Genomic DNA, 25599 nt, shown 5'->3' on the forward strand with positions numbered 1-25599 from the left:
TTTCATGTAATGTAGATTTAAGGGCTTGTAAAGGCAGAAAACTGATGCTAACAAACTGCAAAAAAGAAAGTAGCATTAGAATAAGATGATATGAAATGGTGATAAGATGAAAAATGTAACCTATTAATTGCCATTAATTACTTTATATATAATCTCAGCCATGTACACCAAGATTTCTTGTAATGGCAAACTGAGCAAAACGTACTCACAAAAATACGAAGAACAGAGCAATATGGGCAAATAAAGTCTGTAAATATATGGGAAATGAAGATTAGAAGCAATGCGTGATGAGACCTTGGGACTCAGATGGACAGTAGTCTCTCCTTTGATTAGTCATATCGCCACAGTAGTCAGGAAGTCCTATGTGGTACACCTCATCATAAAAGGGTTCTCATCCAGGAAAAAAGGGTCATTGTTCCCCTCTACTCGACACTCATTAGACCCGTTATAGAGTATAACACCCCTTTTGGAATGTACCTCACAAGACATCTGCAGCAGCTGGAAAGGCCACAGAAGTACCTCACAAAGAGGATTACTGGCCTCAAACAGATATGCCCTACACTGACAGTCTCAAACTCCAACTTTACTCTATAGCATATCGCCTACTCCGAGGTGATCTCTGCCTAACATATAAAGCTATGTCAAACCCAGAGCTGTTGGACATGCTACACCCAAAGAAATCCCAATCCCTCCAAGCTACATGGTCTAGGGACCTAAACCTTGTCACCGCAATAAACAGGACATGCTGGAGGGATAGATTCCTGTCCCAGAGACTTCCAATACTCGAACAGGCTACCCATCTATGTCAAGCAAAGTTCTTTATTAGCACTCTTCAAGAAAAATCAGGGAACCTTGTTGGACTAGGCTTATGTAGGCCCTCTGGCTGATAGCCTAGTACCTACTTATGAACCTGTAATGATGTTATGGAATTTATTCTGTTAGCAGGTATTATGCACATAAATTGTCTAAGCAGCTTACATTAAAAAAAATTAAGACTCCATGCCAAATGAGTACAAAAATACAAAATGGTTGGTAAATGAGTAAAATGACAACTGCTTAGAGTTTATGAAAGTTTTCTCTGATAAATAGTACTTTAGGGTTTAGGGAGTAACTTGGGGACCTCTTTTGGAATGAGGCTTGAGATTCACATGTTTGAATTACAGAAAATAATTTGCTTTAAGAATAGAGCTGAGAAAAGAAAGCCTACCAGGGCCACAAGATAGGTCCTAGCAGCCCCACACCTGACTGTTTTTCAGGGCTTTCACTGGAGTATAATTAACCTCAAAACGTTTGCAAATGGGATGTAAATTTTGTAAGGTTGAGAAGGCATATGAGGCGATCTCAACTAAAACTACTGAGTTTATTTTTTTTATCTAATAATTTTGTAACCAGGAACCCATTTGAGTAATGAAATGGGCTTTATTTTTATAACCTGCTTGTATTGTATTTAAAAGCAGGTACATGCTAGGCATTTTATCTTATTTCTGAACCCATGCCAAGCCCTAGGTGGAGAACAAGCATAAGCACCCAGCTCTCGTTTGTACCTCTTACTTGTTATAAATAACTTCTAGTGCTTCCTAATGGTCTAGAGCTAGGAACTTCTGCTACCGTTAATCAACAGCCTAACCTGCTAGCTAAAGCTTCCCATTGCTGTATCCTGTCTTTTTTGCGCTGTTTTGTCACAGTGCTATTGAAAAGTCTGTTCTTCATTTATGTTCATAAAGATAAAACCATGCCCATCTGCAGGGCTTCACAATACAGGGACTACTTACAGTTCCTGTACAAGACTCCAGAGCTCCATTTTCATAACTGAATTCCCGTTTTCCACATTTCTTTCTTACAGCTGTTATGAACTATTAACCTTTTGGCAGCAGTTGTTGGTAAATCTCTACAGAAGTTCACCGTTCCAACAATAAGTCTTGAAGTTGTTTTGGTTCTTGCTGAAAAATGACTAGAAATGGCTCCACTGAAGTCAAGAAACATGCTTCACTGAGTCCCAAGACATTAAAAAAGTCATTTGGAGATTCAGCTTAGACCCATGTGTCCCTCACTTTAAACATGGAATCAAGTTCTACAGTCCCTCTGTCTGTATTAATGCATCATCCATGTGGCAAACAGTTTTCTGGGTATAAAGTTTTTTTTCAGAATTTAGTACCTTATCTGACAAACAGTGTTAGGAATGAGTGGACTGCCTAGGCAGTATTATATGCCTATATTGCCTTACCTCACAATCAAAGGCAGATTATTATTGTGCAAGTCTTAAGGGGCAGACTGGAACTTGTTTGAAATATTGGTGACTAGTAACCATTGTTTTTGATATTTGGAATATCATTAATTTCAGAATTCTCTGGATTTAACCAGTTCAAACCTCATATTTGGTAATTAACACACCTATGCAGTCTGGTTTCTTGATTTTTATCATATATGTGAGCTCACACTGGAGCACTACTAACAAACAGTACCTGTAATTAATGACTAAAAGGCTTTATGGCCATTTCTAGCTTCCTTGGGAAGGAGGTATTGTCTCTTCTGGGCAATGAGAATTCGGCCTTTCAGTTATTGCCCTATCAACAAATACTCTGTATTTTCTACTTTTGTATGCCCATGCTGCGGTGGTACAGCGGTAGCGCTGTTACCTCACAGCAAGAGGTTCTCCTGTTCAGTTCATGGCTGGAGTGCCTTCTGTGTGGAGTTTGCATGTCCTCCCTGTGGTAGAGTGGCCTCCGAAAGACGTGTGTGAATAGGCGTGCCTTCACTGAAGGTTGGGCGTCGGGCTGGCAACTCGGAACCATAAAAAATCTACTGCCAATCATTAGTGGAATGGAGTTCTGCTGTGGCGACCCCTAACTGGGAAAAGCAGGAAAGACAAACAACAATATGCCCATGCTGCCTGATGTACAACTGTTTCTCTTCATTAATTTGCCTCCTGGATTTTGTGCTTTATTTGAAAAGCCTGAGAGAGTCTGCGCATTGCACCACCCTCTTCCTTTCTTTTGTCCTCATTTCATTGGAATGTTAATGTCAGTTTCGAATTGCATATCGACAAAATTTGAAAATGTAAACATCTGTAGGTTAACTACGCATGATCTGAGCAATAACCTTGGCACATGCAAAATTAAAAACACAACCATCGCTTGCTTAATTATGTATTGTAATTCTGAGATTGTACAATTTTGGGGAAAGAGCATATTCCCCACCGCTGTGAATTGTCAGCGGTCAGCTAAACAGAGGTCAACCAAACCAACATTCGAAGGTTGTGAATTCCCTTACATGTATGTATAATGTATTATTATGGTAGAATCCCACAATGTTCTTCGTGTTTCACTGTTGCAGTCATCACATTTGGGTTATCCCTAGCAGGGTAGCCCTCGGCCAGCCTGAATACCAGAGGCTTAGTATTTCTGCATCGGTTGCTGTCGCTTGAAGACTGACGTCAGTAGTATAAAATAAGGCAGCCGACGTAATTACATCAGTCTTTCTTGCCGTGAAGCCCAAAGCAGAAGCAGTTCACACAAGTGTTGGTCGGCTGCTGCCTGGATTTCATCTACTGAATTGAAGTTGAAGTCTTCTAAAGCCAAGTACCCCGTTGGGGAACCTTTTTTCTTGCACTAACCGCTGTCAGAAAAAGTTAATTGTCTCACCTATGGAAAACAAATACCACACAGACTTCCACTCTTACTGTGTCACTTGTTTAGGCCCAGACCACGATGTCCCTCATTGCTTCTGTGCTTTGTTCAACGCCAGAACTAGCCAGCATTGGGCCCTTATTGTAGCCAGATGTTTTTGCTTACAGTCCTCAAATTCTGATATGGCTTCGGTAAGCCGTCCGGCAGATCTTCCAAAAAAAACGTAAAGATAGACATACCGCACAGGTCCAAACCTACTGATGACTCTTCCGTTAAGCTAATAGTCAGTTCTCCAGTACTCAGTGAGGGACTTTTGCAGCCCCTGATGCCCGCTACTCTTGATTGCAGGCTGCTACCAAGACCCTTTTGGAGTCCAGTATGCCACAAAAACTCTTTGACTAAGGATCCTGCAGTCGTCTTACCCTCGGATGGGTCCGCAGCCGCTGAGCTGGCACCAGCTTCCGAGGAAGTCCTTTGCACTACTGAATCTCGACACAAACTGAAATCTTCATTCGCGACTACCTTTCTTTCTAGAACTACAGAGCTTCTTAGGCCCAGGGTACGAACTACACCCAAGAAACCCAGCTACCCATTCTCAGGTGCCTGCTGCTGTGCCTCCATCTCAAATGCTTAAAAGGGTGAAAGACCTTATCATGCTTAATCGGGGGAGGCCCAGCTACCCCTTCCAAAAGGAAAAGAGATCTGTCCCCTGTAGTTTTGTCTAAAGAAGAGTCAGATGAATCTGATTCATCTGAATATGAAGACATGCAACCCCTCTCCACTTATGAGGATTCCATTCCTTCAGCCTCTCCCACAGAGGATTTTTCCTTTGGGGAACCCTGCATACTTTAAGGGAGCATTTCCAATGGGAGAGTCAGGACTACCCTCAGTCTAAAAAGAGACTTGGGGAATTCCTAGATCTTCCACAGAACAGACCCTTAGCCATCCCCACAGTACTGGATATTGTGGAGGATGTTTTCCTCTAATCCAGCTAGACTCCTGATGCCCTTTCACCTGCTCCCAGAAAGCCAGACAGATACTATAGAGTCCCTGACTCGCACAAATATCTTTTTAAAAATCCTACAGCTGACCCTGAGGTCATTTCTCAAGGGCCAAAAGGGGTTAAAGCAACCTCTGCCAAGAATCCCACCCCCTCAGACAGGGATTCACGAGCATTGGACAGATTGGGTAAAAAAAAAAAGTATACACCTCAGCTACTCTTGTTATTGGGACAGTAAATTGTTCCATATGCTGAAAATTTCCCAGATGGCTTACCTCACACCAGAGAAACAAATTCATTTTGACATCCTACTTCAAACAAGTGGCCACAAAAACCCTGCTATCTGCAAGACAAATACTGCAAGCCTTGGGGTTCATGATCTCCTGCATTGTTCTAATTCCATACGCAAGACTACATATGAGGAAACTACAGTGGTATCTAAAAAGCCTATGGTGTCAACATTCTCAAGACCTGGAAACAATGATTCCTATCATACCTTGCCTTCGCCTAGAGTTCCTGTGGTGGGCAGAAGCCTGCCACCAAAACATGGGTCTACCTTTCACACCACCCCCTGCCACCCAAACCCTAACAGATGCATCAGACTATGCATGGGAGGAGCTCACCTGGCAGGGATGTGCATTCAGGGCAAATGGAACCCAAGTCAAATGCATCTGCATATCAATCAAAAGAAATGTTAGCTGTACAGAATGCTCTGACAGCCTTCAAGGACCACATTGTTCCAGGACAACTAATGGTAAAGGACAACACCACTGTTACGTGGTACATAAACAGGCAGGGGGTACACATTCTTACCCCCTCTGCAGACTAGCCATGGCATTGTGGAACACAGCCTTGAGCTACCAAGTGCACCTACAAGCTCAATTCTTGCCAGGAAAATTTAAATACACTGGCAGACGGACTAAGCAGAAACCTCATGGACCCACACAAGTGGAAACTAGAGCTAATGATTTTCAACATGTTGACAAGTAAATGAGGGCGCCCAGATATAGACCTGTTTGCCTCTCCCCAGAACTACCAATTGGATAAATTTTGCACAAGGACTCCCCACAAACAAGCCTGGAAAGTGGGTGCTCAGTCCTTCAGCTGGAAAAAACTATCGGCTATGCCCCCCCCCCCCATCTGCCTCTGCTCTCCAGAGTACTACTAAAAATTAAACGGGACAAACCAAGGATGTTTTTGATTGCTCCAGACTGGCCACGGCAACACTGGTACCCCCTCCTGTGCAGTGTGTCATGGTTATCTCCATGGCACCTGCCTCAGACTCCTTCCCTGCTGTCTCAGCAGGAGAACCAAATTCTGCACCCTCAGCTTCTGACACTGAACCTTGCAGCCTGGCTAATTACTTAATCTCTCCTTTACCATCCCTCTGCAAACCTGTGATGGATATCATTTTAGGGGCAAGGAGGCCTAGTACTAGAAAATCTTATGCTGAAAAATAGAAAAGATTCTGTGCCTGGAACCACTATTAAGGGATGAGCACATCAGCGCCCAGTTTACCTCAGATTTTACAATACTTAACTGAGATGCTTCACAAGGGCCTGTCTTTTTCCTCCATTAAAATCCACGCCTCAGCCATTTCAGCTCATAACACAGAACCACTCCTCTTCTCTCATCCACTGCTCAAGCAGTTCCTCAGAGGGTCCAAAAATGTGGGACCACCCAGGAGAGCTCCAACCCCGGCCTGGGACCGTAACTTTGTCTTGGAGAAACTCACTCTACCTCTTTTCAAGCCAGCTGCTACTGCAGACTTAAAATTTCTTTCTTGGAAAACTGCTTTCCTTTTAGCAATCACTTCAGCTAGAAGGGTATCTGAATTACAGGCCCTTATGGCAGTGAAGCCTTTCATCATCTTTCATGCGGACAGGGTATCCCTCAGAACCAGTCCATCCTTCATGCCCAAGATGGTATCCAGTGTGGCTCTTAATCAGTCCATTCATTCACCAACCTTCTTTCCTAATCCACAAAATAAAGGGGAACGGATGCTACATTCCTTAGATGTGCACAGACAACTTAGATTCTACTTGGACAGGACTAAACCTCAAAGGAAATCTGAACAACTGTTGGTGACATTTGCTGCAGGGGCAGAGGGGAAGGCTATTTCAAAGCAAACCATTTCTAAATGGATAAGCCATTGCATTCATTTTTGCTATAAGCACCATGGAAAACCTATCCCCCAGGGGATCAGACTTCACTCCACCAGGGCTGCACCTACCTCTTCAGCCTTTCTCAGAGGCGTCCCTACCAGGGACATCCTAGAAGTTGCTACCTGGAGTTCTGTACATACTTTCACCAAGCATTATCATTTGCCAATTTTCTCTTAATCCAGAGCTGACTTTGCCACTGCAGTCTTGCAGGGCCTTATAGCTGGCCCTAATGCAATCTAAATTCTTCCTCCCAACCATAGCTTTGGGAATCTACCCCAATGTAATGACTGCAGCAGTGAAACACTAAGAACATAGTACAGTTGTGTTCATTTACCATAAATGTAGATGTTTGAGTGTATTCACTGTTGCAGTCCTGGTTACCCTCCCTCCAGCCCCCTAACTTCTTTTGGCTATACCTATACTTTCCTTTACTATGCTTAAAAGCCTTTTTGGTGTACTTGTTTTTTTGTTGGCGGTATGTCTTTGTGCTTTTATATTTAATTGCTTCCCATTGGGGGGGCACCTGGCATCTGGGACAAGAAAAACTGATGCAATGGCATCAGCTGCATGTTTTATACCCCTAACAACCTGACGTCGTGGAAGAAGGGACAACAATCGACGCAGGACCCAAGACTTTGTTAATCAGGCCGACTGAGGGCTACCTGCAAGCAGATAACCCACATGTAATGACTGCAACAGTGAATACACTCTACCATCTACATTTATGGTAAGTGTACACAACTGTACTTTCCTTCTCATGCGGATGAATATACTGACAGCCTGCCTGAACCCACTGCTCTAGTCATTTCCCCGAGGTGAGGATTCAGTAATCCTTTATTCCTGTCCTTCCCTATAGTTAATAATTGAAATATTTCCCTGTTTACTCTTCCAGCAATTAGGCATCCTGGAGATTGCCCTAGTCACCACTTAGAGAGCACAGAGCACACTTCCCTCTTCTGCTTGTTGAGCAAAGTAAGAGGGTGAGGGTGGTGGATGTTTTGATAGCTTTTCCTATTCCATGGCTGGTTTCATAGCTGTCCTTAGTTCTTTTGTTTGCTTTAGCCATGCTGGTTTCCTATAGGGCCTGGAACCTGAAGGCATGAAAACAATGATTTGGCCACCACGGGGTGTTGAGGATGAGTCTTGAACATTTGTAACTTTTGAAATAATATGCATAGTATGAGGGACATGGGGAAAAGGTATAGAAGAATCATCCATCTGACTAGAAAGGCTCAATCTCTCTGATCACATCTGTCAACTCTGCTTGTTAGGCAGTACCTTAAAATCATGCTATCGAGTATAACCTGGAGGCAGATGTCCTACTTCTTGTCTGAGATCTCTGAAAGATCATTTTTTACAGTAGGTGTGCACAAGTTATTAGTCTTTTTAATTATGTTTTGCATGCAAATACAATGTGTCTGAATTCCTTGGTTTGTTTTCCTTTATTCTATTTTAAGTATTTTAGCAGTCATATCCTAAGGGCATATGGTGGCTGTTTGGTACATTGGTATTGTGTGGCTTGAATAGCTCAACACAGCCTGGATTGTTTCACCTGTTGGTGAAAAACAATATTAACAGCTGTCCTGTGGGATGTTTTTTCAGGATTACAGAGCTCTGCTGGGTGTTAGGATGGCACAGTCTATAAACCAGCAGCGCAATTGTGTGGAAAAGGCCGAGTGAAGAGGAAGTAAAAGTGGGAAGTCGCCTAAACTGCACTGAGACAGATGGGGGTAATGTGTGAAATGTTCTAAGGAGGAGCTAGAGATGAACAGGAGACAGTGAGGCAACGTTAGCACTGTTAGCTGCTAGTCAGAGAATAAATTGCATTTTACTCCTGTCATTTTTTAAACTTGCAGTTGCCAAGAACTGAACACTAATTTCAAATGTTTCTGTTTTATACACCAGTGAAGTCTGAGACAATGCACCCTATCTCGAGCCCACAGAACCAGTTCTGTGTGATGAGTCTGGACCCCTGTTCTCTGTCTAGTGTGGCAACTGTTCTTATTGATGTCATGTTCTACTCGGGCAGGTAAGAGCAGTATCTATCTTACTTGGTTGGGTGGTTCAGTACTATAGGCATCTGATGGCCTAAGCTATTTTGTGTACTTTTCTTAAGTTTCCAGTAGTAAGTTTCTAAAGATGTAAAGAAAATGCAGAGTGGCAACAAAAAGTTTGTCCCCTTTGTTTGTAAACAGTTTAATAGCTTTGTGCATTCTGCACTGCTTGGATTTTCTGAAATATTTTATAGCACTCCTTATTGGGCTGCTGTAATAAAATACAGCTGTGATAATGACTTGCTTGTTGGATTCCTCATATTGTAGAACATTGTTGTACGGATATTTATTGGGGAGAAGGATTTATGGAGAAACCCAGCTTTTCAGGTTAGCTCTTTTTTTTTACTGTGACTATTCAGTTAGCTTAAATGTTAAGTTTATTACTGACAAAAAAAGCTACTTTTAGGACAAACAGGAGCTGTAGTATTCAAGATTTCACCTCGTAGCTCACACACAGGGCACGGGCAGTTTGGAATCTCGCTAGTTCACCTTTCTGATGATGGAGAAAACCAGTTCACCTGCCAAAAACCATGTAGACACAGGAATGACATTCGTACATCATACTGAAGTTGCCCCTCCCAAGAACCAACCTTATTGAGGCACAAGTGCTAACAACTATGCTGCTCAGAAAGATTTTTAATATAGCCGAACATTTTCAAATCACCCCCCCCCCCCCATAGTTTGTAGCATTAAGTCCCTCAAATGTGGAAAATTGTTTCCCAAAATGTAGAACTATTGCTAACAACTTTAACCAGGATGTTTTGAACATTACCAAAATGTGGTGTTTTAGCCTGACTCCAAAGTGTAGAGGGATAAAGCCCTGGCTACAGTACAGGTGACCCTGAGTTCATGTAGCAGCTCCTGTGCTGGAATAGCCAGGCAGGGGATTATGGGAGTGAGCTGACTTGATATCTTCCATTCCTGTTGCAGTTCTATAGAAGCTGGTGATAATCTGTTGGCACATTCACCACATTCCTGAGGGTACTGGAAGATGGTCCTCGAGATTCCTGTGCTTTATCCACATTAGGGGAGCCACTTCAGCTCAGCTTCCTGTGTGTACTGATGTATGTTTGCTACTCACACTTCTGTGCTGTGCACGTCTCCAAGCATGGCATCATCCCTCTGTTTTTCCGCATAACAAAAACAAATAGTCTGTGACTCCCTCCAGCCTTTACTTAGATGTCAACAGGTCTGTCTCGGTCTTTCTGCCATGTATCTAAGCAAGCCTTTCTTACCCCTCTTCTGCTAACGCGCCTTTAGCTTGTGCCTTTGTTGCTTTCACCTCCTTTGCTGTCCTGATTACTTCCTTATACTGTGCTGTCCATCCCTTCCTATCTTACTGTTAAGCCACACACACACACGCACGCACACACGTACACATTTTTTGCCCTAATTGCTAGTCTCTCCTTCTATTTAGCAACAGTTGCCTTCTCTCCTGTTTGCCTTTTCAGCAAACCGTTAGCCATAGCACTATGTGCTTTGCATCACTGACCTCATTCCCATAGCCAGTAGACTCCCAGCTGCTTAACTCCTCAATATCCTCCAATTCTATAAATTCTCACACAAGTCATTTTTGTTCCTTATGTGCTCACCCCCATCCCCCACTCTGAACCACACTGTGACATGATCAATGCTGGTATTATACCTGGATATAGGGCTCCCTCCACTGTAATTAGGGCACATCCAAAAGTCTGTTCTCGGCCATCATCTTGCACCTGAGGTTTCTCCTATAACAGTCGTACTCCTCTTCCACTTTGTTTACCTTAGAAATCTTTCACTTTCTGATTACATGTTCAGATAATCCCGTATCTTGACCTTTTTCCTCCTCCATTCTGTTATCTTTCCTAAGTATGAGTTGAGATTGATGCTTTACATCATTGCGCCCAGAATTCACCCCATCCTGTACTGTAACCATTTGTGTGCGTACTCTGGGTTCTGACCTTGCCCACTGCTCTGCTCCTTTTGTGGATTGATTTTCACTGTCCTGTCTGACATCACATTAGAGCAGATCGCACTACTACACCTCCATCCATCCCTTCTCTGTCATTCCTGAACAGCATATTCCCTGGCATCTCCATGCGCAGCACCCCATAACTGGCCTGTTTTTTGGTGGTGTCCTCAGTCTCTACCCTCTCTGTCTGCATCTATGCTTCATTTTCCTACTTAGGCCATTTGTTTTGCTTAGTAATACTGTCTAGCCATATTTTGTTTATTCACAATTGTTTTATGTGCTCTTTTCTTTTTCCTTTCGGCTTTGAATATCTGATATTCTTGTGTCTGAGATTCCCTTTCCTTCTCCATAGTTTGATTCAGTAATTGAGCTCTATTTACATTTCAACTTTGAGCAGCATTTGTCACCTTCAAGATAGAGCTAGCCCCTGGCAAAAAGCTGGTCTCTGACAGATCTCCCCCATTTGCCTACCACTCTTAAACCCTTTTCCTTTGTCCTCTGCTAACAGCTGATCATTGTACTCCCAAATTTTCTCATTCCTTATTGGTCTTATTGCTGATAGCGGTAGCATTTCAGAGAATGCCTCCCTCTACCCTCTCTGATGTTCTCTCTGCCAGCTTAACTATCTGCTGTGAGAGGTCATTATTTTCTACATGTACAGCCTGCATGCTCCCGTTTTTGATCATATTTGTCACCTCCTCATTTTTCATACTAAGTCTGATCTCCCTGTCAAGGCTGTTAATTTGTTACTGATTTTTCCTATCACTAAAATCCACCTTTTCTCTCCCCCAGACTGGTCCTCCTCTGGCTCCTGCTTCATTTCTCTCTCTCCCTTGTTTTTATGCAACCTTCTCATCTTCAGTTCCAGTTCCCCTAGCCCTCCTCACTGTCTATGCTGGTTGCTACTATCCTTTTGCATCTAATCTTTTCCCATCCCACTTACATTCTTCCTAAATGTCCTGCAAAACTTCCTGTACATTGGGGTAGAGTCATTGCGTCTCAGTTGCAGGGACCTGAAGTGAATCAGTGTGACCTTTTTCAGGTTTTTCGAACAGCTGATGACTACTGTGTTTGCCTTCTAATGCACTTGGGACCCATTTGTGTGGCTTTCAATAGTACATAGTATTGGTAGTTCTTAATATGATCACCTTGCTGTTGGCACCCTTTTCATCCATTAGTCCTTCAGCTTTGAGTGTTTGCACCAGTACACTACAGCAGTTGCACGAGTGTTCAGTGATTGCACAAGACCATTGCTGAAATTGCTTTAGGCAGTTTGTGACACTGCTCATCCAAGTTTAGGAATCTTCTGGTTGTTTCAGGGCTTTCCAACATAGGGGAAACGGGGATATTGGATGACTCTTCCTCCACACTAACAGGGGAAAGGGGGTAGTGACTACTGTAGTGAGGAAAGCTTCAGTCTGTCTTATTTTGGCAATCATAAACTTTACAGTCACTGGACGTACTGCTTCCTTTTGTGAAGGCTAAAACTAAGGTGAGCATCTCCTGTGTTGTTGCCTTGAATACCTGATATCCTCTTGCAGTTTACCTGTTATGCTAGTACTGCCTGTGACCTGCCCACCAGACCACTGCTTCCATATTGGCATGGCTGATGGATACAGGTGAATGGCTGACAGGCATTAGGTATGGTTATTATCTGATGATCGTCAGCCAACAAGAAAGGCAAAGCATTCTTGGATGCTTGTGATTACCTTGTCACTTTTCACAGAAGGCCCTTTGTTTTTGAAATGTTTAACACTGAATTATCACTTGGCCATTCTAATTTGTGTGTTTATTTCTGGAACACTAAATACATTGTCTTATCTGCCTTGTTCTTTCTGTTACCTGTATGATGTACAGAGCTCATTCTTAACCATTCAATTGTATATGGCACGTCCCTTTAGGATGTTGGTCATTCGTATTGCAGTATTTTTAGCCAGCCTTTGTGTTTCCCCAAGTGTCAGACTGTGGGTCAGGGTTTGGTGTTTTAGGTGCAATCTCACATGTGCAGAGAAAATAATAGTCTCTCCTCCTTTCTGCTGTCAGTTCTTGTTTGATTTGTGCTGTAGTATTATACAACATGGCTTTAGACCATTTCATAGCACCACCTCTGCTCTCTTATCCTTCACTAACCATATTAACAGTAATCGTAATATTGATACTCTGTCCTCAGCTGTGTTTATTGACCTGTCCAAAGCATTTGACATGGTGAATCACCACCTCCTTATAGACACACTCAAAAACCTGTCATTGGACAACCATATTATACAGTGGTTCCAATCATACCTACATAACAGGCAACAGGCTGTACTATGGGAAAATACTTTATCTTCCCACGTCCCAGTCACTCTAGGGGTCCCGCAAGGATCTATTTTAGGCCCATTACTCTTCTCCATCTTTACAAATGACCTTCATTCTGTAATTCCTCAAGCTGACTGTATCCAATAGCTGACAACTCCACACTCATATGCGCTGCTGCTTCTCAATCAGAACTTCAGTCACTAACCCAAATGACCTTTAGTACAGTTGAAAACTGGCTCCTACAAAGACGTCTTATCCTTAACTCCAAGAAAACAAAAATGCTATTTACCCCCACCCGCAGAACCTCCCCACTTAACTTTACTATTACTTCAAATGATGGAACTATAATATCTCCTGAACCAACCACCAAACTACTCTGGGTACTAATAGATAACAACTTGTCCTTTGAACCTCACATTAATAACGCCATAAAAATAGTAAACAAGAAACTAGGTTCCCTCTATAGAATAAAACCCTTTCTTACACCTCCAGCCAGGGTTACTATTGCTCGTACCCACCTCATCTCTACCTTGCTCTATGCCTCCCCTATCTATACCAAAATATGTAGAAGTAATTTGAGTAAACTTGCATCCTCCTACAACAATATTGCCAGATTTGCAGCTGGGTCCTCCTATAGAACTCATCACTGTATCAATCTGAATCAGTTAGGATGGTTAGAGCTGCCAAATTTAATACTTTTCAATCAATCAGTTAATAGTAGCCCATAAGATCCTGTATTTACCTCAAAATACACCCATACTTACATCCCTAGTCATCCCCTATAATAACCTCAAGACCTTACGCTCAGCTAATAACATACTTGTACAAATATCAAAATCCAACAACTTGGCTGGTGACACCTTGTTCTCCAATACAGTAGGTAAAGCCTGGAACATCCTCCCAAGCCAGCTAACCTCAATATCCTCTGTCAGCTTATTTAAAAGCAAGCTTAAACCCTACCTCAAATCACACTGGCTATGTCCCTGTGTTAACCCAGACTAAGTACCTAACTATTAACTAGACTCCCACAATTCTTAGCCTCCCATGATCATGATCTTGTGTTGTCTCACTAATTTTTAGTGAGCTTAACCTTCCTTAGGATTTTTTCTCATGTAAATAAGTATACACTGTGGAATGATCAAACACCTTCATATAGTATCACAACCTATGTGTTAAATAACACTAGAAATCCATCCTTGTTTTCTGATCTTCTATACTCTATCTATTGATCTCTAGTGTTTTTCTTTCTTAGGTTTTTGTGAGACCTTAGTATCTCTTATCATAAATTACTAGGTGTATCTAATTTTCTAATATGTTATAAAGATTTGTACTACACCATATTCATCTATTCTTAGATACATTTTTCCTTTTTCCTACTGAAATATAAAATATATAATCTTAGGCTTGTACTATAATTGTTAAAACTTCTTATGTACCAAATTTTACTGTTATTGTCTTTGTCTTGACCTTTTATGTTGTTGTAATTTGCGGAGCTTTTCTCCCTGGGCCTCCACTGAAAATGGACATATATCCAGCTGGACTAGCCTGGTCAACAAATGTAAAATAAAAATAAAATATTACATTGCTGTGTTAGTTTTAAGATGAACATTTGAATATAGATGGGATTGTTAATGGCCCATTGTATTTCCCTCCAGAGGCTTTGGGCAACTGTACCTTTTTCAGGTATCTTGCTGACTTTTCCTCATTTATTTTGATTTTTCTGTATACATTTCATTGCCGAGACAGACTATCTTGACTGTTTCCTGTGTGAGAGGGTTGAGGGTGTGAGAGAGGGTGAGGATGTGTGACAAAAGCCTAGTTCCTCTGACTTCCATTTTTCCTAGAAATGACACATTAAGACGTACTGTATATCCTTTTAAGACCTTATATATGTTAGCAACCAGTTTGTTGTCTGGGGTTTTATGCATCCTATTTACTCTAGTCATTATTTTTATTGTGACCTCTTTTAAGTACCCCTCCACCAGTGAAGAGTTTCTCTTGAGAATCTCCTTTATAGGTGCACCGATGTGAAATCTACCAAGAATTCCTGTTTGTTACCTTGAGTATGTACTTGTAAAGCACTTAAAAACTCATTAGACTTGCCATCTTTAGGCTGCCCAGATATCCAGCTCTTCTCTGTCTTCGTCTGATGGGGTTGTTTTTTCCATCAGTCACTCTTGTCACAGCTAGCAGGTTTTTGCCGATGTATGTTTGGTGTGTGTTTAACAGTTTGCCTTTTTCCTACATATTCTGTTTTTTCCTCCCATAACTTGACTATACACACACAAGCTGCCTAGTTTACTGTGTCTGCTTAGATCTTGCAGCTATCCCTTCTTTTCCCATGTCCTAATATTTTACCCATCCAAAATCATTTTGCTTTTGTTTATTGGTCTGCATGCTACCATTTTCTCTTGCAGGTAATACAAATGCTCCAGTAATCCTCTTATTAAAAAATAACTGCTTAAATCATATTCGACTTGCCTGCCTTCTGAACACCACCTCGGTCTTTTCATTCTCCCTTGTCACACCATCCCTACTTGTCACTTCTGAGTATGATGAATCCATGTTCCGAGTAAGATTCCATGTTTTTGCTCTTACTCAGTTAAGTGTCATTTGTTTCCTTTTTTCTTTTCACAAAAAGTATGAGGAAGAGAGAAAAATTTGCTGGGGAGCAATACCCTTGCTGTGGACCTTGCCCCTACCATATCACTGTATTGTGTATATCATCTCCACTTACCATATCACTTTATTGTGTATATCATCTCCACTGTTGCACAGCAGTGCAAAAAAATGAAAACCAAACACTACAGTGCACCCCAATCCTGTGCAAGTTGATGTTTTGACCAACCATGATGGGATGGGGGCACTTGCTGCAACTACACTCATCCAACTGTAGGGTAGCCACCCCATCTTTACTGACCCTTCTTTCGGTATTGTATTCCACATTCCAGGTATGCTTTTTCTAGCTGGCATGTACAGTGTTTGGGGGTGTATCCTGCATCTGTGAGACTGTTACTTTTATAAAACCAACTATCCTATTAGCTACTTTGTACTTCAGTCACCAATTTCCCCCACCCAAAATGCAAACCTTGGCAGCTCATATTAAATTATAGCTGCTATCAGTCTGCCTACCATGCTGGTTTACCAAGTCTTATTGAAAGTTGATTTTGTCAATCTGCCCACTACTCAGCAGTTTGGTTGTAAACAGACAGCCTGATCCTGTTTTCCAGGCTTTTTATATTTGTGATGCATAATAAACAGGACTGGTCCAATTCCAAGGCATGCAGTATCCTACTGGTTTTCTAATTGTACAGTGCTGCCTTAATTACTACCTTCTTTCAGTCTCTTGGACAGTTTTGTCTACATTCCTTCTTGCTAGTCTCATTGGGGGCAGAATGCCAAAAGCGTTTCTCATCTAAATTAGCACCAGTGGTAAAACAAACATTAATTCTAGATATGTAAACCTATAGCACCACATCAGCAACATAAGGCAGTATGATAGATAATTAACATAGTAGATCCCTTTTTCTGGGATAGCATACCCTTGTTTAACAGTCCAAGTACATGGCAACCTTTAAGTCTGGATGACTGGATGGGTGAATGCAAATTTTTGCTGACAATACATGGAGCCATCTGATAATGTTAGCATTAGGTCTAGGTTGTCACTGTTGCTGTAACATGCTGATTCCATATACAAAAATGGAAAACGGGATTGTGGGTAGATGGATGTGGAGAATGTCTACTGAATGGGGAGACATATAGTCTTTGACCATTATTGAGTAGTATGACTGAGCTTCTTGATGGTCTCCTTGGCCATAAGTTTAGAAAGAACCTGTGAACTGCATGTATATGTCGCATACTTATTTTCCCATTCTGTACCTCGTCTGTGGGCCCTGTGTGGAATACTGTCATGTCATTGTATTATCAAGGTCTGCATTGCTTGGAACGATGCTATTGCCAACAAAACCATTGGCATTCAGGATTTTGGCCAGTCTGTCATGGAATTCATTGCTTTTCCAGAGATGGAAGTAATAGTATAGTAGTCTGCAGTTAAATGGCTTCTCCCAAAATACCTGTTGAGGAACCACATCCACCATTCAAACCTTTGAAAAGACCCAAAGTCCAAGGGAGGACCCTATAACTTTACCAAGTATCCACCTGGCAGTAGTCTCATCCAAGTCCTTCACGTGAAACCTTATACTGACATGACTTTGCACACCTCAGCATACTGAGCTCATTTTCCACCTCCTCTTAGTTCGTTACTCTGTCCACTTCCAATAAGGTGGATAGCTGAATAAAGGCAAGTTGATTGGGGAGTTCAAGCCAGTTTAGTTCTGGTAGTGGTTTACAGTGGTGTGTGTAATATTTAGAGTTTGCAGCAAACTTTGCAACGTTGTTGTAGCACTGTTCCATCTTGCTTAAGGAAGGGGTACCATAAAGAAGGGAGGGAAGTAAATGTTTTTGCAAGGGTAGTTTTGGTTGCTGCAGCAAAGAAATGTTTGTTTCTATACCACCTCAGAACACAACACCTGCAACACATAGACCACACAGTCAGAGTGTCAAGCAGTCACAGCCCTTAAGGCCAAACACAATGCCAGGCACACTAGTCATTGGTGACTCCATAGTCAGACACACTGACGTCCCGCTCACCAGACTGAGTAAGGAGAAGGTCACAGTAAGCTGCCTGTCGGGTGCTAGAATCCGCCACATAACGCATGCACTCAGGTCTCTCAACAGCAGGTACAAGTACGACTCAATCATTGTCCACGCTGGTGTTAACGACCTGAGACGTACCTCCTTGGACTACATGAAAAGAGACATAGAGGAGCTCTCTGATTATGTAGCCCAAGCAGGTATGACCCTGACCTTGAGCAGTATCCTACCTTCACCAAGAATGATGCCACAATACAGAGATAAGATGATCAGCTTTAACAATTGGCTTAAACTCTGGTGTCATTCAAAGGGGATCCAATGTCTGTCTGCCTGGGATGACATGCTGGACAAGCCACGCTGCTTCGCAAGGGACGGCTTGCACTTGTCACCCCTGGGATTCTGGATTTTGGCAAAGGCTCTTGCCACCCCCATAGTGCCTTTTTTAGGCAAGGCTCAAATTCTAAACCTACCACCCTAGAACAAAACAAAGAAAAAAAACTTGGGGTAATGCTGCTCAATGCCAGAAGTCTCAACCTCAAGATGCACGCACTCGAGGCCCTTCTCAGTATGGAGAACATCGATGTCTGTGCTGTGACAGAAACCTGGTTCAAGGCTCCTGAGAGCACCCCAGCACTATCAGGTTTTACCTCATATCATGCGTTCCGGCCCCAAAACCCAGACAATACCAAGAAAGGAGGAGGGGTATCCATATTCATCAAGGACACCCACACCTCAAGATTGGTGGTATCGCACGATGCATCGGAAACCATCCAGGTGCAATTAACCATAGGCAAGACTGCTCTGCAATTTGTAGCATGTTACAGGCCACCCTCGCAAACTCAGGAACCTCATATGGCCTTCCTGAAAACACTGGAGGGGATAAATGTATCTCCGAACACCATCATACTAGGTGACTTCAACTACCCTAATATAGACTGGGAACACTACTCAAGCCCAAACACTCTAGCCCAAAAGTTCCTGGAATTCATAAACTCAAATGCCATGGAACAACTAGTCACCATCCCCACAAGAGGAGAAAACATACTTGATCTCATCATCACGAACATGGGAGCACAATGTTCAACGCCGAAGTATACCCCTCACTGGTGAGATCTGATCACAAACTAATCTCGCTGGAGGTCCTCATCCCGCCCCACCGAAATGAAAAGACCACAGTAAAGAACTTCTCAAGCCGACTTCCCACTTCTAAAGACTACTGTGGTCTCCTTTAAGGCCCCTGAGCCAGCGGTTAACATTACTCAAACCGCTGAATCACTTACAAATGCCTTCTACCCGCACCTGCAGGGCTGCATGGATCAGGCAATCCCAAGCAAAACAAAGACTCTTTGTACCAAAGGCAAGCGTCCAGTCTGGTGGACCCCAGCCTTAAACAAACTCTACAACAAAAGGAGAAAGCTACTACAAGATAGAGCAAAATCCTTAAAAGGTAAGACACCGCTGATCACTATAAGTAAAAAGCTAAGAGCTCTCATAAAATCATCCAAAGCTAATTTTGAGAAAAAAATAGCTAAGGACTCTAAAGACAACCATAAGGCATTCTTTAGCTATGTCAGAAACCTAGGAGGAAACTCCCAGATATGCTCAGAATTAGTTCAAAATGATGTGAAGATTACTGATCCTACAGACATTGCCAACATACTGGCTGAAAGGTTCAGTGCAAACTTCTCCCCCCCCCTAAAGGAGAGATATCTATACCAAATGATTGTAGCCCCCCGAACATCTCTAACGCCCAGGTGAGAACTGCTCTCTCCAAGGCAAAGAACACAGCATCCATGGGACCTGATGTCCCCGGCTGTGTGCTCCATGAACTCAACGAGGAATTAAACCCACAGTTAGGACAGCTGTTTAATCTTAGTCTCACCTCCGGATCATGCAGGAGTGGCACACAGTGACTGTGGTCCCACTCCACAAAGGCGGTGCCTCCACCGACCCTGGAAATTACCATCCCATTAGCTTGACAAGCCTTATTTGCAAAGCCATGGAGAGGATCATAATGGATCTCATAAATAAAGACATAGGGAACTTGCAGACTTTGGATCCAACCCAGTTTGGCTTTGTCAAAGGCAGATCATGCCTTCTAAACTTGGTTGACTTTTTCGAAACAGTCACCAAGGCCATTGTGAGGAAAGGCAGTCCATACAGCCTACCTAGACCTGGCGAAGGCTTTTGATACAATACCTCACTCGGGTATCATTGAAAAACTCATCAACTTAAATGTAAACCCATACATTACAAGATGGGTTGCAAACTGGCTGAGTGACAGAACCCACAGGGTCAGAGTTGCTGGCGCCATGTCAGACTCAAAGCCTGTCACAAGTGGTGTCCCACAGGGCTCAGTCCTAGGCCCACTCTTGTTTGGCATCTACTTTTCTGAAGTACAAGCAAACACAGGAGGGTTATGGCTGACGGAGTTTGCAGATGACTGCAAACTGGGCGCCGTAGTGGAAAACACATCCGACACAGATATCCTTCAGAAGGGTCTCACAGAAACGGATAACTGGTGCCAGAGCCATGGCCTAAAGTTAAATGCCAAGAAATGCATAGTCATACCCTTCGGGAAAAATAAGGTTACCCCTAGCTACCATATAGGTGGCAATCCCCTGAACACAGAAGAAGTTATTGGGGACCTGGGAACCCAGGTTGACAGTAGCCTTTCATTCGACACTCATATTGCTAAAGTAGTTAGGAAGACCTTCTACATTGCCCACCTTATCATGAAGGGATTCACATCTAGATCAAGGGAAGTCATAGTCTCCCTATACTCATCACTCATCAGACCAATGGTAGAGTACAATGCCCCATTCGGACTGTATCTGACCCGACACTTGCAGCAGCTGGAGAGGCCACAAAAGTTCCTCACCAAAAGGATAAAGGGTCTCAAAAATCTGTCTTATGCTGCCCGACTGAAAGAACTCCAGTTATATTCAGTTGCTTACTGCTTGCTCAGAGGTGACCTATGCCTGACATACAAGGCCATGTCAAACCCAGATTTGATGAACATGCTTCATCTCAAAAAATCTAGATCCCTCAGAGCCACAAGGGCGGGAGACTTAAACCTCGACACGGTTATTAATAGGACGTGCTGGAGGGATAGATTCATCACCCAAAGACTCCCTATGCTGTGGAACAAAATCCCGGTTTATGTGAGGCAGAGCACCTCGCTGGCCTTGTTCAAGAGGAATCTTGACCAATGGATGGGAGATCGCAGATACACCCCAGGGGTTACCTCAGTGTCACTGCTCGACAGAGGCACAGCAAAATAATGGGCATAGTTTCTCCAAACTAAAGGGGTGGCGTAAGCCACAAAACTATGGGCTAGGCTTATAAATGCCCTCGGGCAGATAGCCTAGTATGAACCTATGAACCTATACGAGTCCCAGTTTTTGAGTTTTCTTTATATTTTGCTATATATGGGGGGGGCAACTTTTTTATTTTATTTGTTTTTATTGTACATTTGTTAACCGGGGGTGCCTGAGCTGAAAAGGCCCTTTTTCAACAGAGGCCCGGGGAGAAAAGCTCCACATAGAAAAATTACAGATACATTTAGATATTTAGACATAAGTATACATGCAAATTACAGTAGACATGTTTTTGCAGTGGTATGCAGTACATCAACAGTTATAGTGGAGAGAACAAACAAGAAAAATATTAATTTAAAAATGTAAAAATGAAAGTTTGACAGTGATATTTCCTAGAAGTTTGGTTTCCTGCACTGTTTCTATGACAGTGTTGTCAGATGCAAGGACATTGAAATGGATCCGTGACAGGGGAGGTGTTTTTGTGGTGAGAGAGTACTAGTTTAGTCCTCTTTGGATTAAGAAAGAGTTGGGCATTTCTTAAGTCAGGATTCAACTGCAGTAAAGGACTGTTGAGTTTTTGAAAGTAGTTCTGGTAGTGATTGAGCAATACAGATTGTGGTAGGATCATCAGTATATTGAATGAGGGTTCCAGGGTGAGGGGCAGTGTGAAGGTTGTTTGTGAAAATGTTGGAGTAGAGGTTCGTGGATGGAGCCTTGAAGGGGACTCCAGTAGGATTGTAGAGAAACTGAGAGTTTCTTTGACCATTTCATTGCTTATTTATGATCCTTGAGGTAGCTCTGAAACCATTTTACTGTGTTATGCGAGAAGCCTAAGTTAGACAGTAGTAAGGGGGTGAGAGACTGTGTCAAAGGCCTCAATGAGATCAAGGAATACTGAGACTGTATAGCATCCTGTATTTCTGGCCTTGTTCACTGTCTCTAAGGATAATAGGGCTGTAGCTGTGCTGTGGCTTGGTCAGAAACCATGGTGGGTTTTGGTTAAGATTGTTTTGCAGTAGATGTTGCATTACATGCTGATGGATACCTCTCTCTCGAGAATTTTGGATATGGGTGACTAGATGGATATCAGATGGAAATTGGATGGTTCAAAAGAGTTGCCTCCTTTGTAAATGGGGGAGATTGAGGTAGTGTGATAGATGATATCAGCTGATGTGGAGCAGGGGTTTAGTTTTTGTAGCAGTTTCTTATGGTGTCAGTGGATATGGACTGAAATGAGAGTGGGGTTTGTACAACATTTTGTTGAGTAAGGGGGATTATTAATGACTGGGTTAGAAGTAGTTGATGGTATAGGGTTGGTGTCTGAATAGTTTGAAGGGAAGGGTCCAGCATTAGGGGTATTAGTAGGTCTGATATTGATTTTATGAAGTGCTTGTTAGTTTTCGGCTATTTGTGAAGGAGGGGGTATCGGGTGATGGGGTGTGCTCTCTGTTTTTTCCACGGTTAAGTAGAGAAGATATGGAGTGCCAAAATTTGTGGGGGGGGTTGATTTTTATTCTGGAGTTGAAGCTGGGAATAGTATGACTTCTGATCTCTGATTAGTTTTGTCCCTTTGTTACGTAGTGTTTTGAAATTCACATGATTTTGTTCATTTTCGTTTAGTTTCCAGGTTGTCCAGGCTAGGTCCCTTTGCTTTATCAGGTGTTTTACATTCCTTGGAGAGCCATTGTGCTGAGTTTTTTTTTTTTTTTATTCTTTTCATACAAATGGGAGCTATGTTATTAGGTATGTGAAGGAACGTGTTATTAAAGTATAGTACAGTATCATTAACTGGTAGTTGTTGAAGGGGTGTCCAGTCTATTTCATGTAGCAGATTGTTGAATTTATTTATGCTGGCAAAAATTAGTTGAATTCCTAACTGATTTTACAGTGTGTCTTCTTAATTGTTGGTAGTTTGTATCTATGGGAATAAGCTGGCAGATCACTCGGGGAACTAGACAGTGTACCGGAAAAGGGGTAATTAGAGGGGTGGGATACTAGGATCCAGTCTAGGGTGGATTGGCGGGTAAGAACTGTGCCGTATCTTATTGGAATATTGATAAGCTGAGAAAAAACAGATTTATACTACTTGTGGGGTAGTTGGAAACTATGGTTTGCCAATCTGAATCTCTTAAGATTGTTTTGGGCGGTGCAGTGGTTAACGTTGTCGCCTCACAGCAAGAGGTTCTCAGGTTCGATTCTCAGCTGGGGTGCCTTCTGTGTGGAGTTTGCATGTTCTCCCTGTGTTCGCATGGGTTTCCTCCGGGTACTCCGGTTTCTTCCCACATTCCAAAGACCTGCATCTGGAGCATTTCTCCCCGGGCCTCCACTGAAAACAGGCTCTGTGGAACCTAGTCGGACTTTCCCAGTCAACAAATGTTAAATAAATAAAAATAAATAAAAAATAAAATTTTGAGGTTTATTGTTTGGGATTTCCAGGATAAAATATTTTCCAACACTGGTATAATGTGACCTGGTGGGATATATAGTACTATTGTGCAAATTTATTTTTGATGTGTTTAGGTTCAAAAAAAGAGATTAGTAACTCAGCATTAGAAAAGATGGGGATATTACTGGTGTAGGGTGTGATGAGTGTAGAGGGCTATAGAAGGGCTATCCCACCCCTTTAAATTTTTTTTTTTTTTTTTTTTTTTTTTTTTTTTTTTTTTTTTTTTTTACATCCATCTCTTCTGGTTATTGCAGCGTTTGGAGGTATTATTTCTGAGTCTTTTACATTGGGATGTAGCCATGTTTCGGTAAGGGCTAGTATGTCAGGTTTAATTTGATCATTCCAGGCATGCAGTGGGGCTGTTTTATTACATATACTTGTAAGGTTCAGTCTAAGTATGTTTAAATCTTTGGAGTTACTCTTGAGGTTGGAAGTAGAGGCTGGGCCTGGGTTAGGATGCATGTCTCCACATTTTAGATGGGTAATGAGGAATGAGTACTATGGGAAGTGTTTTAATCAAAGGCGATGGTACTGGTGTCAAGTGTGTTTTCATAGGAGGTGAGGAGGCCAGTTTGTGGCTTGAATAATATGGGCGGGTATAGGGGAAAAGGTGGGAGGAGGTATGTGAGAAGCGGAGTTGTTTATTGGGGAGATGGGTGGAAGGGGTTGTGTATTGGGGAGATGGGTGGCAGGGGTTGTTGTGTATTGGTGTGTTGGGGGTATGTCAAGATATATTTGTAGTGAGGTTGAGAATGAAGACTAAAAAAGTTACGTAGAGCATGTCAACTGCGGTGGGTTTAAAATAGTAAAAGTGGTATTTACATTTTAAAATATAATATCGGGTGTAAATAGAGATGTATGTTATCTAGTGGCATGTGAGCAGCTTATGGTATGGTTGGAAATGTTTTGACTTCAAGGTGGGCTTTGACAGTTTGGTTAGGTGTTTTGCCTTGTGGTTTGTGACAAGGAGGGGTAGGGCAGATGTGATTGGTCAGTAGTAAAATTATGGAGCAATGTTAGTTTGTGTGTAAAGTAGGAGAAGGTTGCAAGCCTGGAGTTAATGTAAGATAGTTTGAGGTTGTGATTGTGTTGTGATGGTAAAGAAGAGTAAGATGCAAAGAATTATAGTGGAGGAGGGATGAGAATTCAAGGTGATGTAAGGGAAAGCAGGTAAATTTGGTCAAATACAATTAGGTAAGGTGTGAATTAAATGTGGGTGTGGACAAGGTAGATTCCTATATATTTGGATAATAGGAATGACAATGAGTGGCTTGCTAGAGTGGGTGGAGTATGGGGTAGGGCAGAGGAGCAGAGTGAGCAAAGAGAATGGAGTGGGAAGAACCCCCCCCCCCCCCCAGATGGTTTACCACCAGAAACCATCAGTGAGGTAGAATGTTCATGGATACAAAGACAAGGTCTCTAAACTCTACTTGACTTTACTCACAGCATTTAATTGTATGGTTATGGGCTTTTCATCGTCTTTCCAGGGATATTCTACACTGATGAGAGTACAATGTGCTAAAGTGTTAATTTAGCTTCACCTTCAGCAGTAAAAGGCCTGTGAGTGTGATTGAGTGAGTGGGGGTGGGGGTATCCTTCCAGCAGATTCAATACTACAAAACAGAACACACTAATGCATGACTTAATTAGCTATTACTTTGAGTCCTGGAAATTGCCTTACATAGTTTTAACTCATTGTATTGTTCCTTGTGAACTTTTGCAACTGCAGGTGAAATTCATCTGTGAAAGTTCTTTAGATAGTGGAATATGCTAACCTTTGCAGCAGCAGTAGTCCGACTTTGTGCTTGGCTTACTGTGGGGGAGAGAGAGGTTAATAAGGATTGCTTGATGGGTGAACTAGATAGGTAAAGTACTATCTGTCTATACTCTGTCACAGTAAGTAATGTTTGGCAAACGAGTAGTACACTATATTTCAATATTGTGCATTTCTGCTTTCTAGCCATTAAGCAGGAAAATCAGGAAGCTGACAGAAGCTATTTGTAGGTATGCAAGTTTGGAATTACTAACAACAAAAATGGCAACTTCCACACTGTAGAACAGTGATGGCAAACCTTTTGGGCTGCTC

General features: G+C 42.3%; 1 protein-coding gene across 1 annotated transcript in view; it reads left to right on the top strand.

The window, feature by feature from the left end:
* LOC122799284 (cytosolic arginine sensor for mTORC1 subunit 1-like) overlaps positions 1 to 25599 on the top strand; it is a 467271-nt gene that overhangs the window by 176996 nt on the left and 264676 nt on the right. Inside the window, exon 5 of the mRNA XM_044068241.1 lies at positions 8697 to 8820. Within this exon, the coding sequence (XP_043924176.1) occupies positions 8697 to 8820 (124 nt within the window). The remainder of the gene's footprint in view (positions 1 to 8696; positions 8821 to 25599) is intronic.

This window comes from Protopterus annectens, chromosome 4.part0 (assembly GCF_019279795.1).
Source record: "Protopterus annectens isolate FY-2018-M chromosome 4.part0, PAN1.0, whole genome shotgun sequence".
In the NCBI taxonomy this organism is placed as follows: domain Eukaryota; kingdom Metazoa; phylum Chordata; order Ceratodontiformes; family Protopteridae; genus Protopterus; species Protopterus annectens.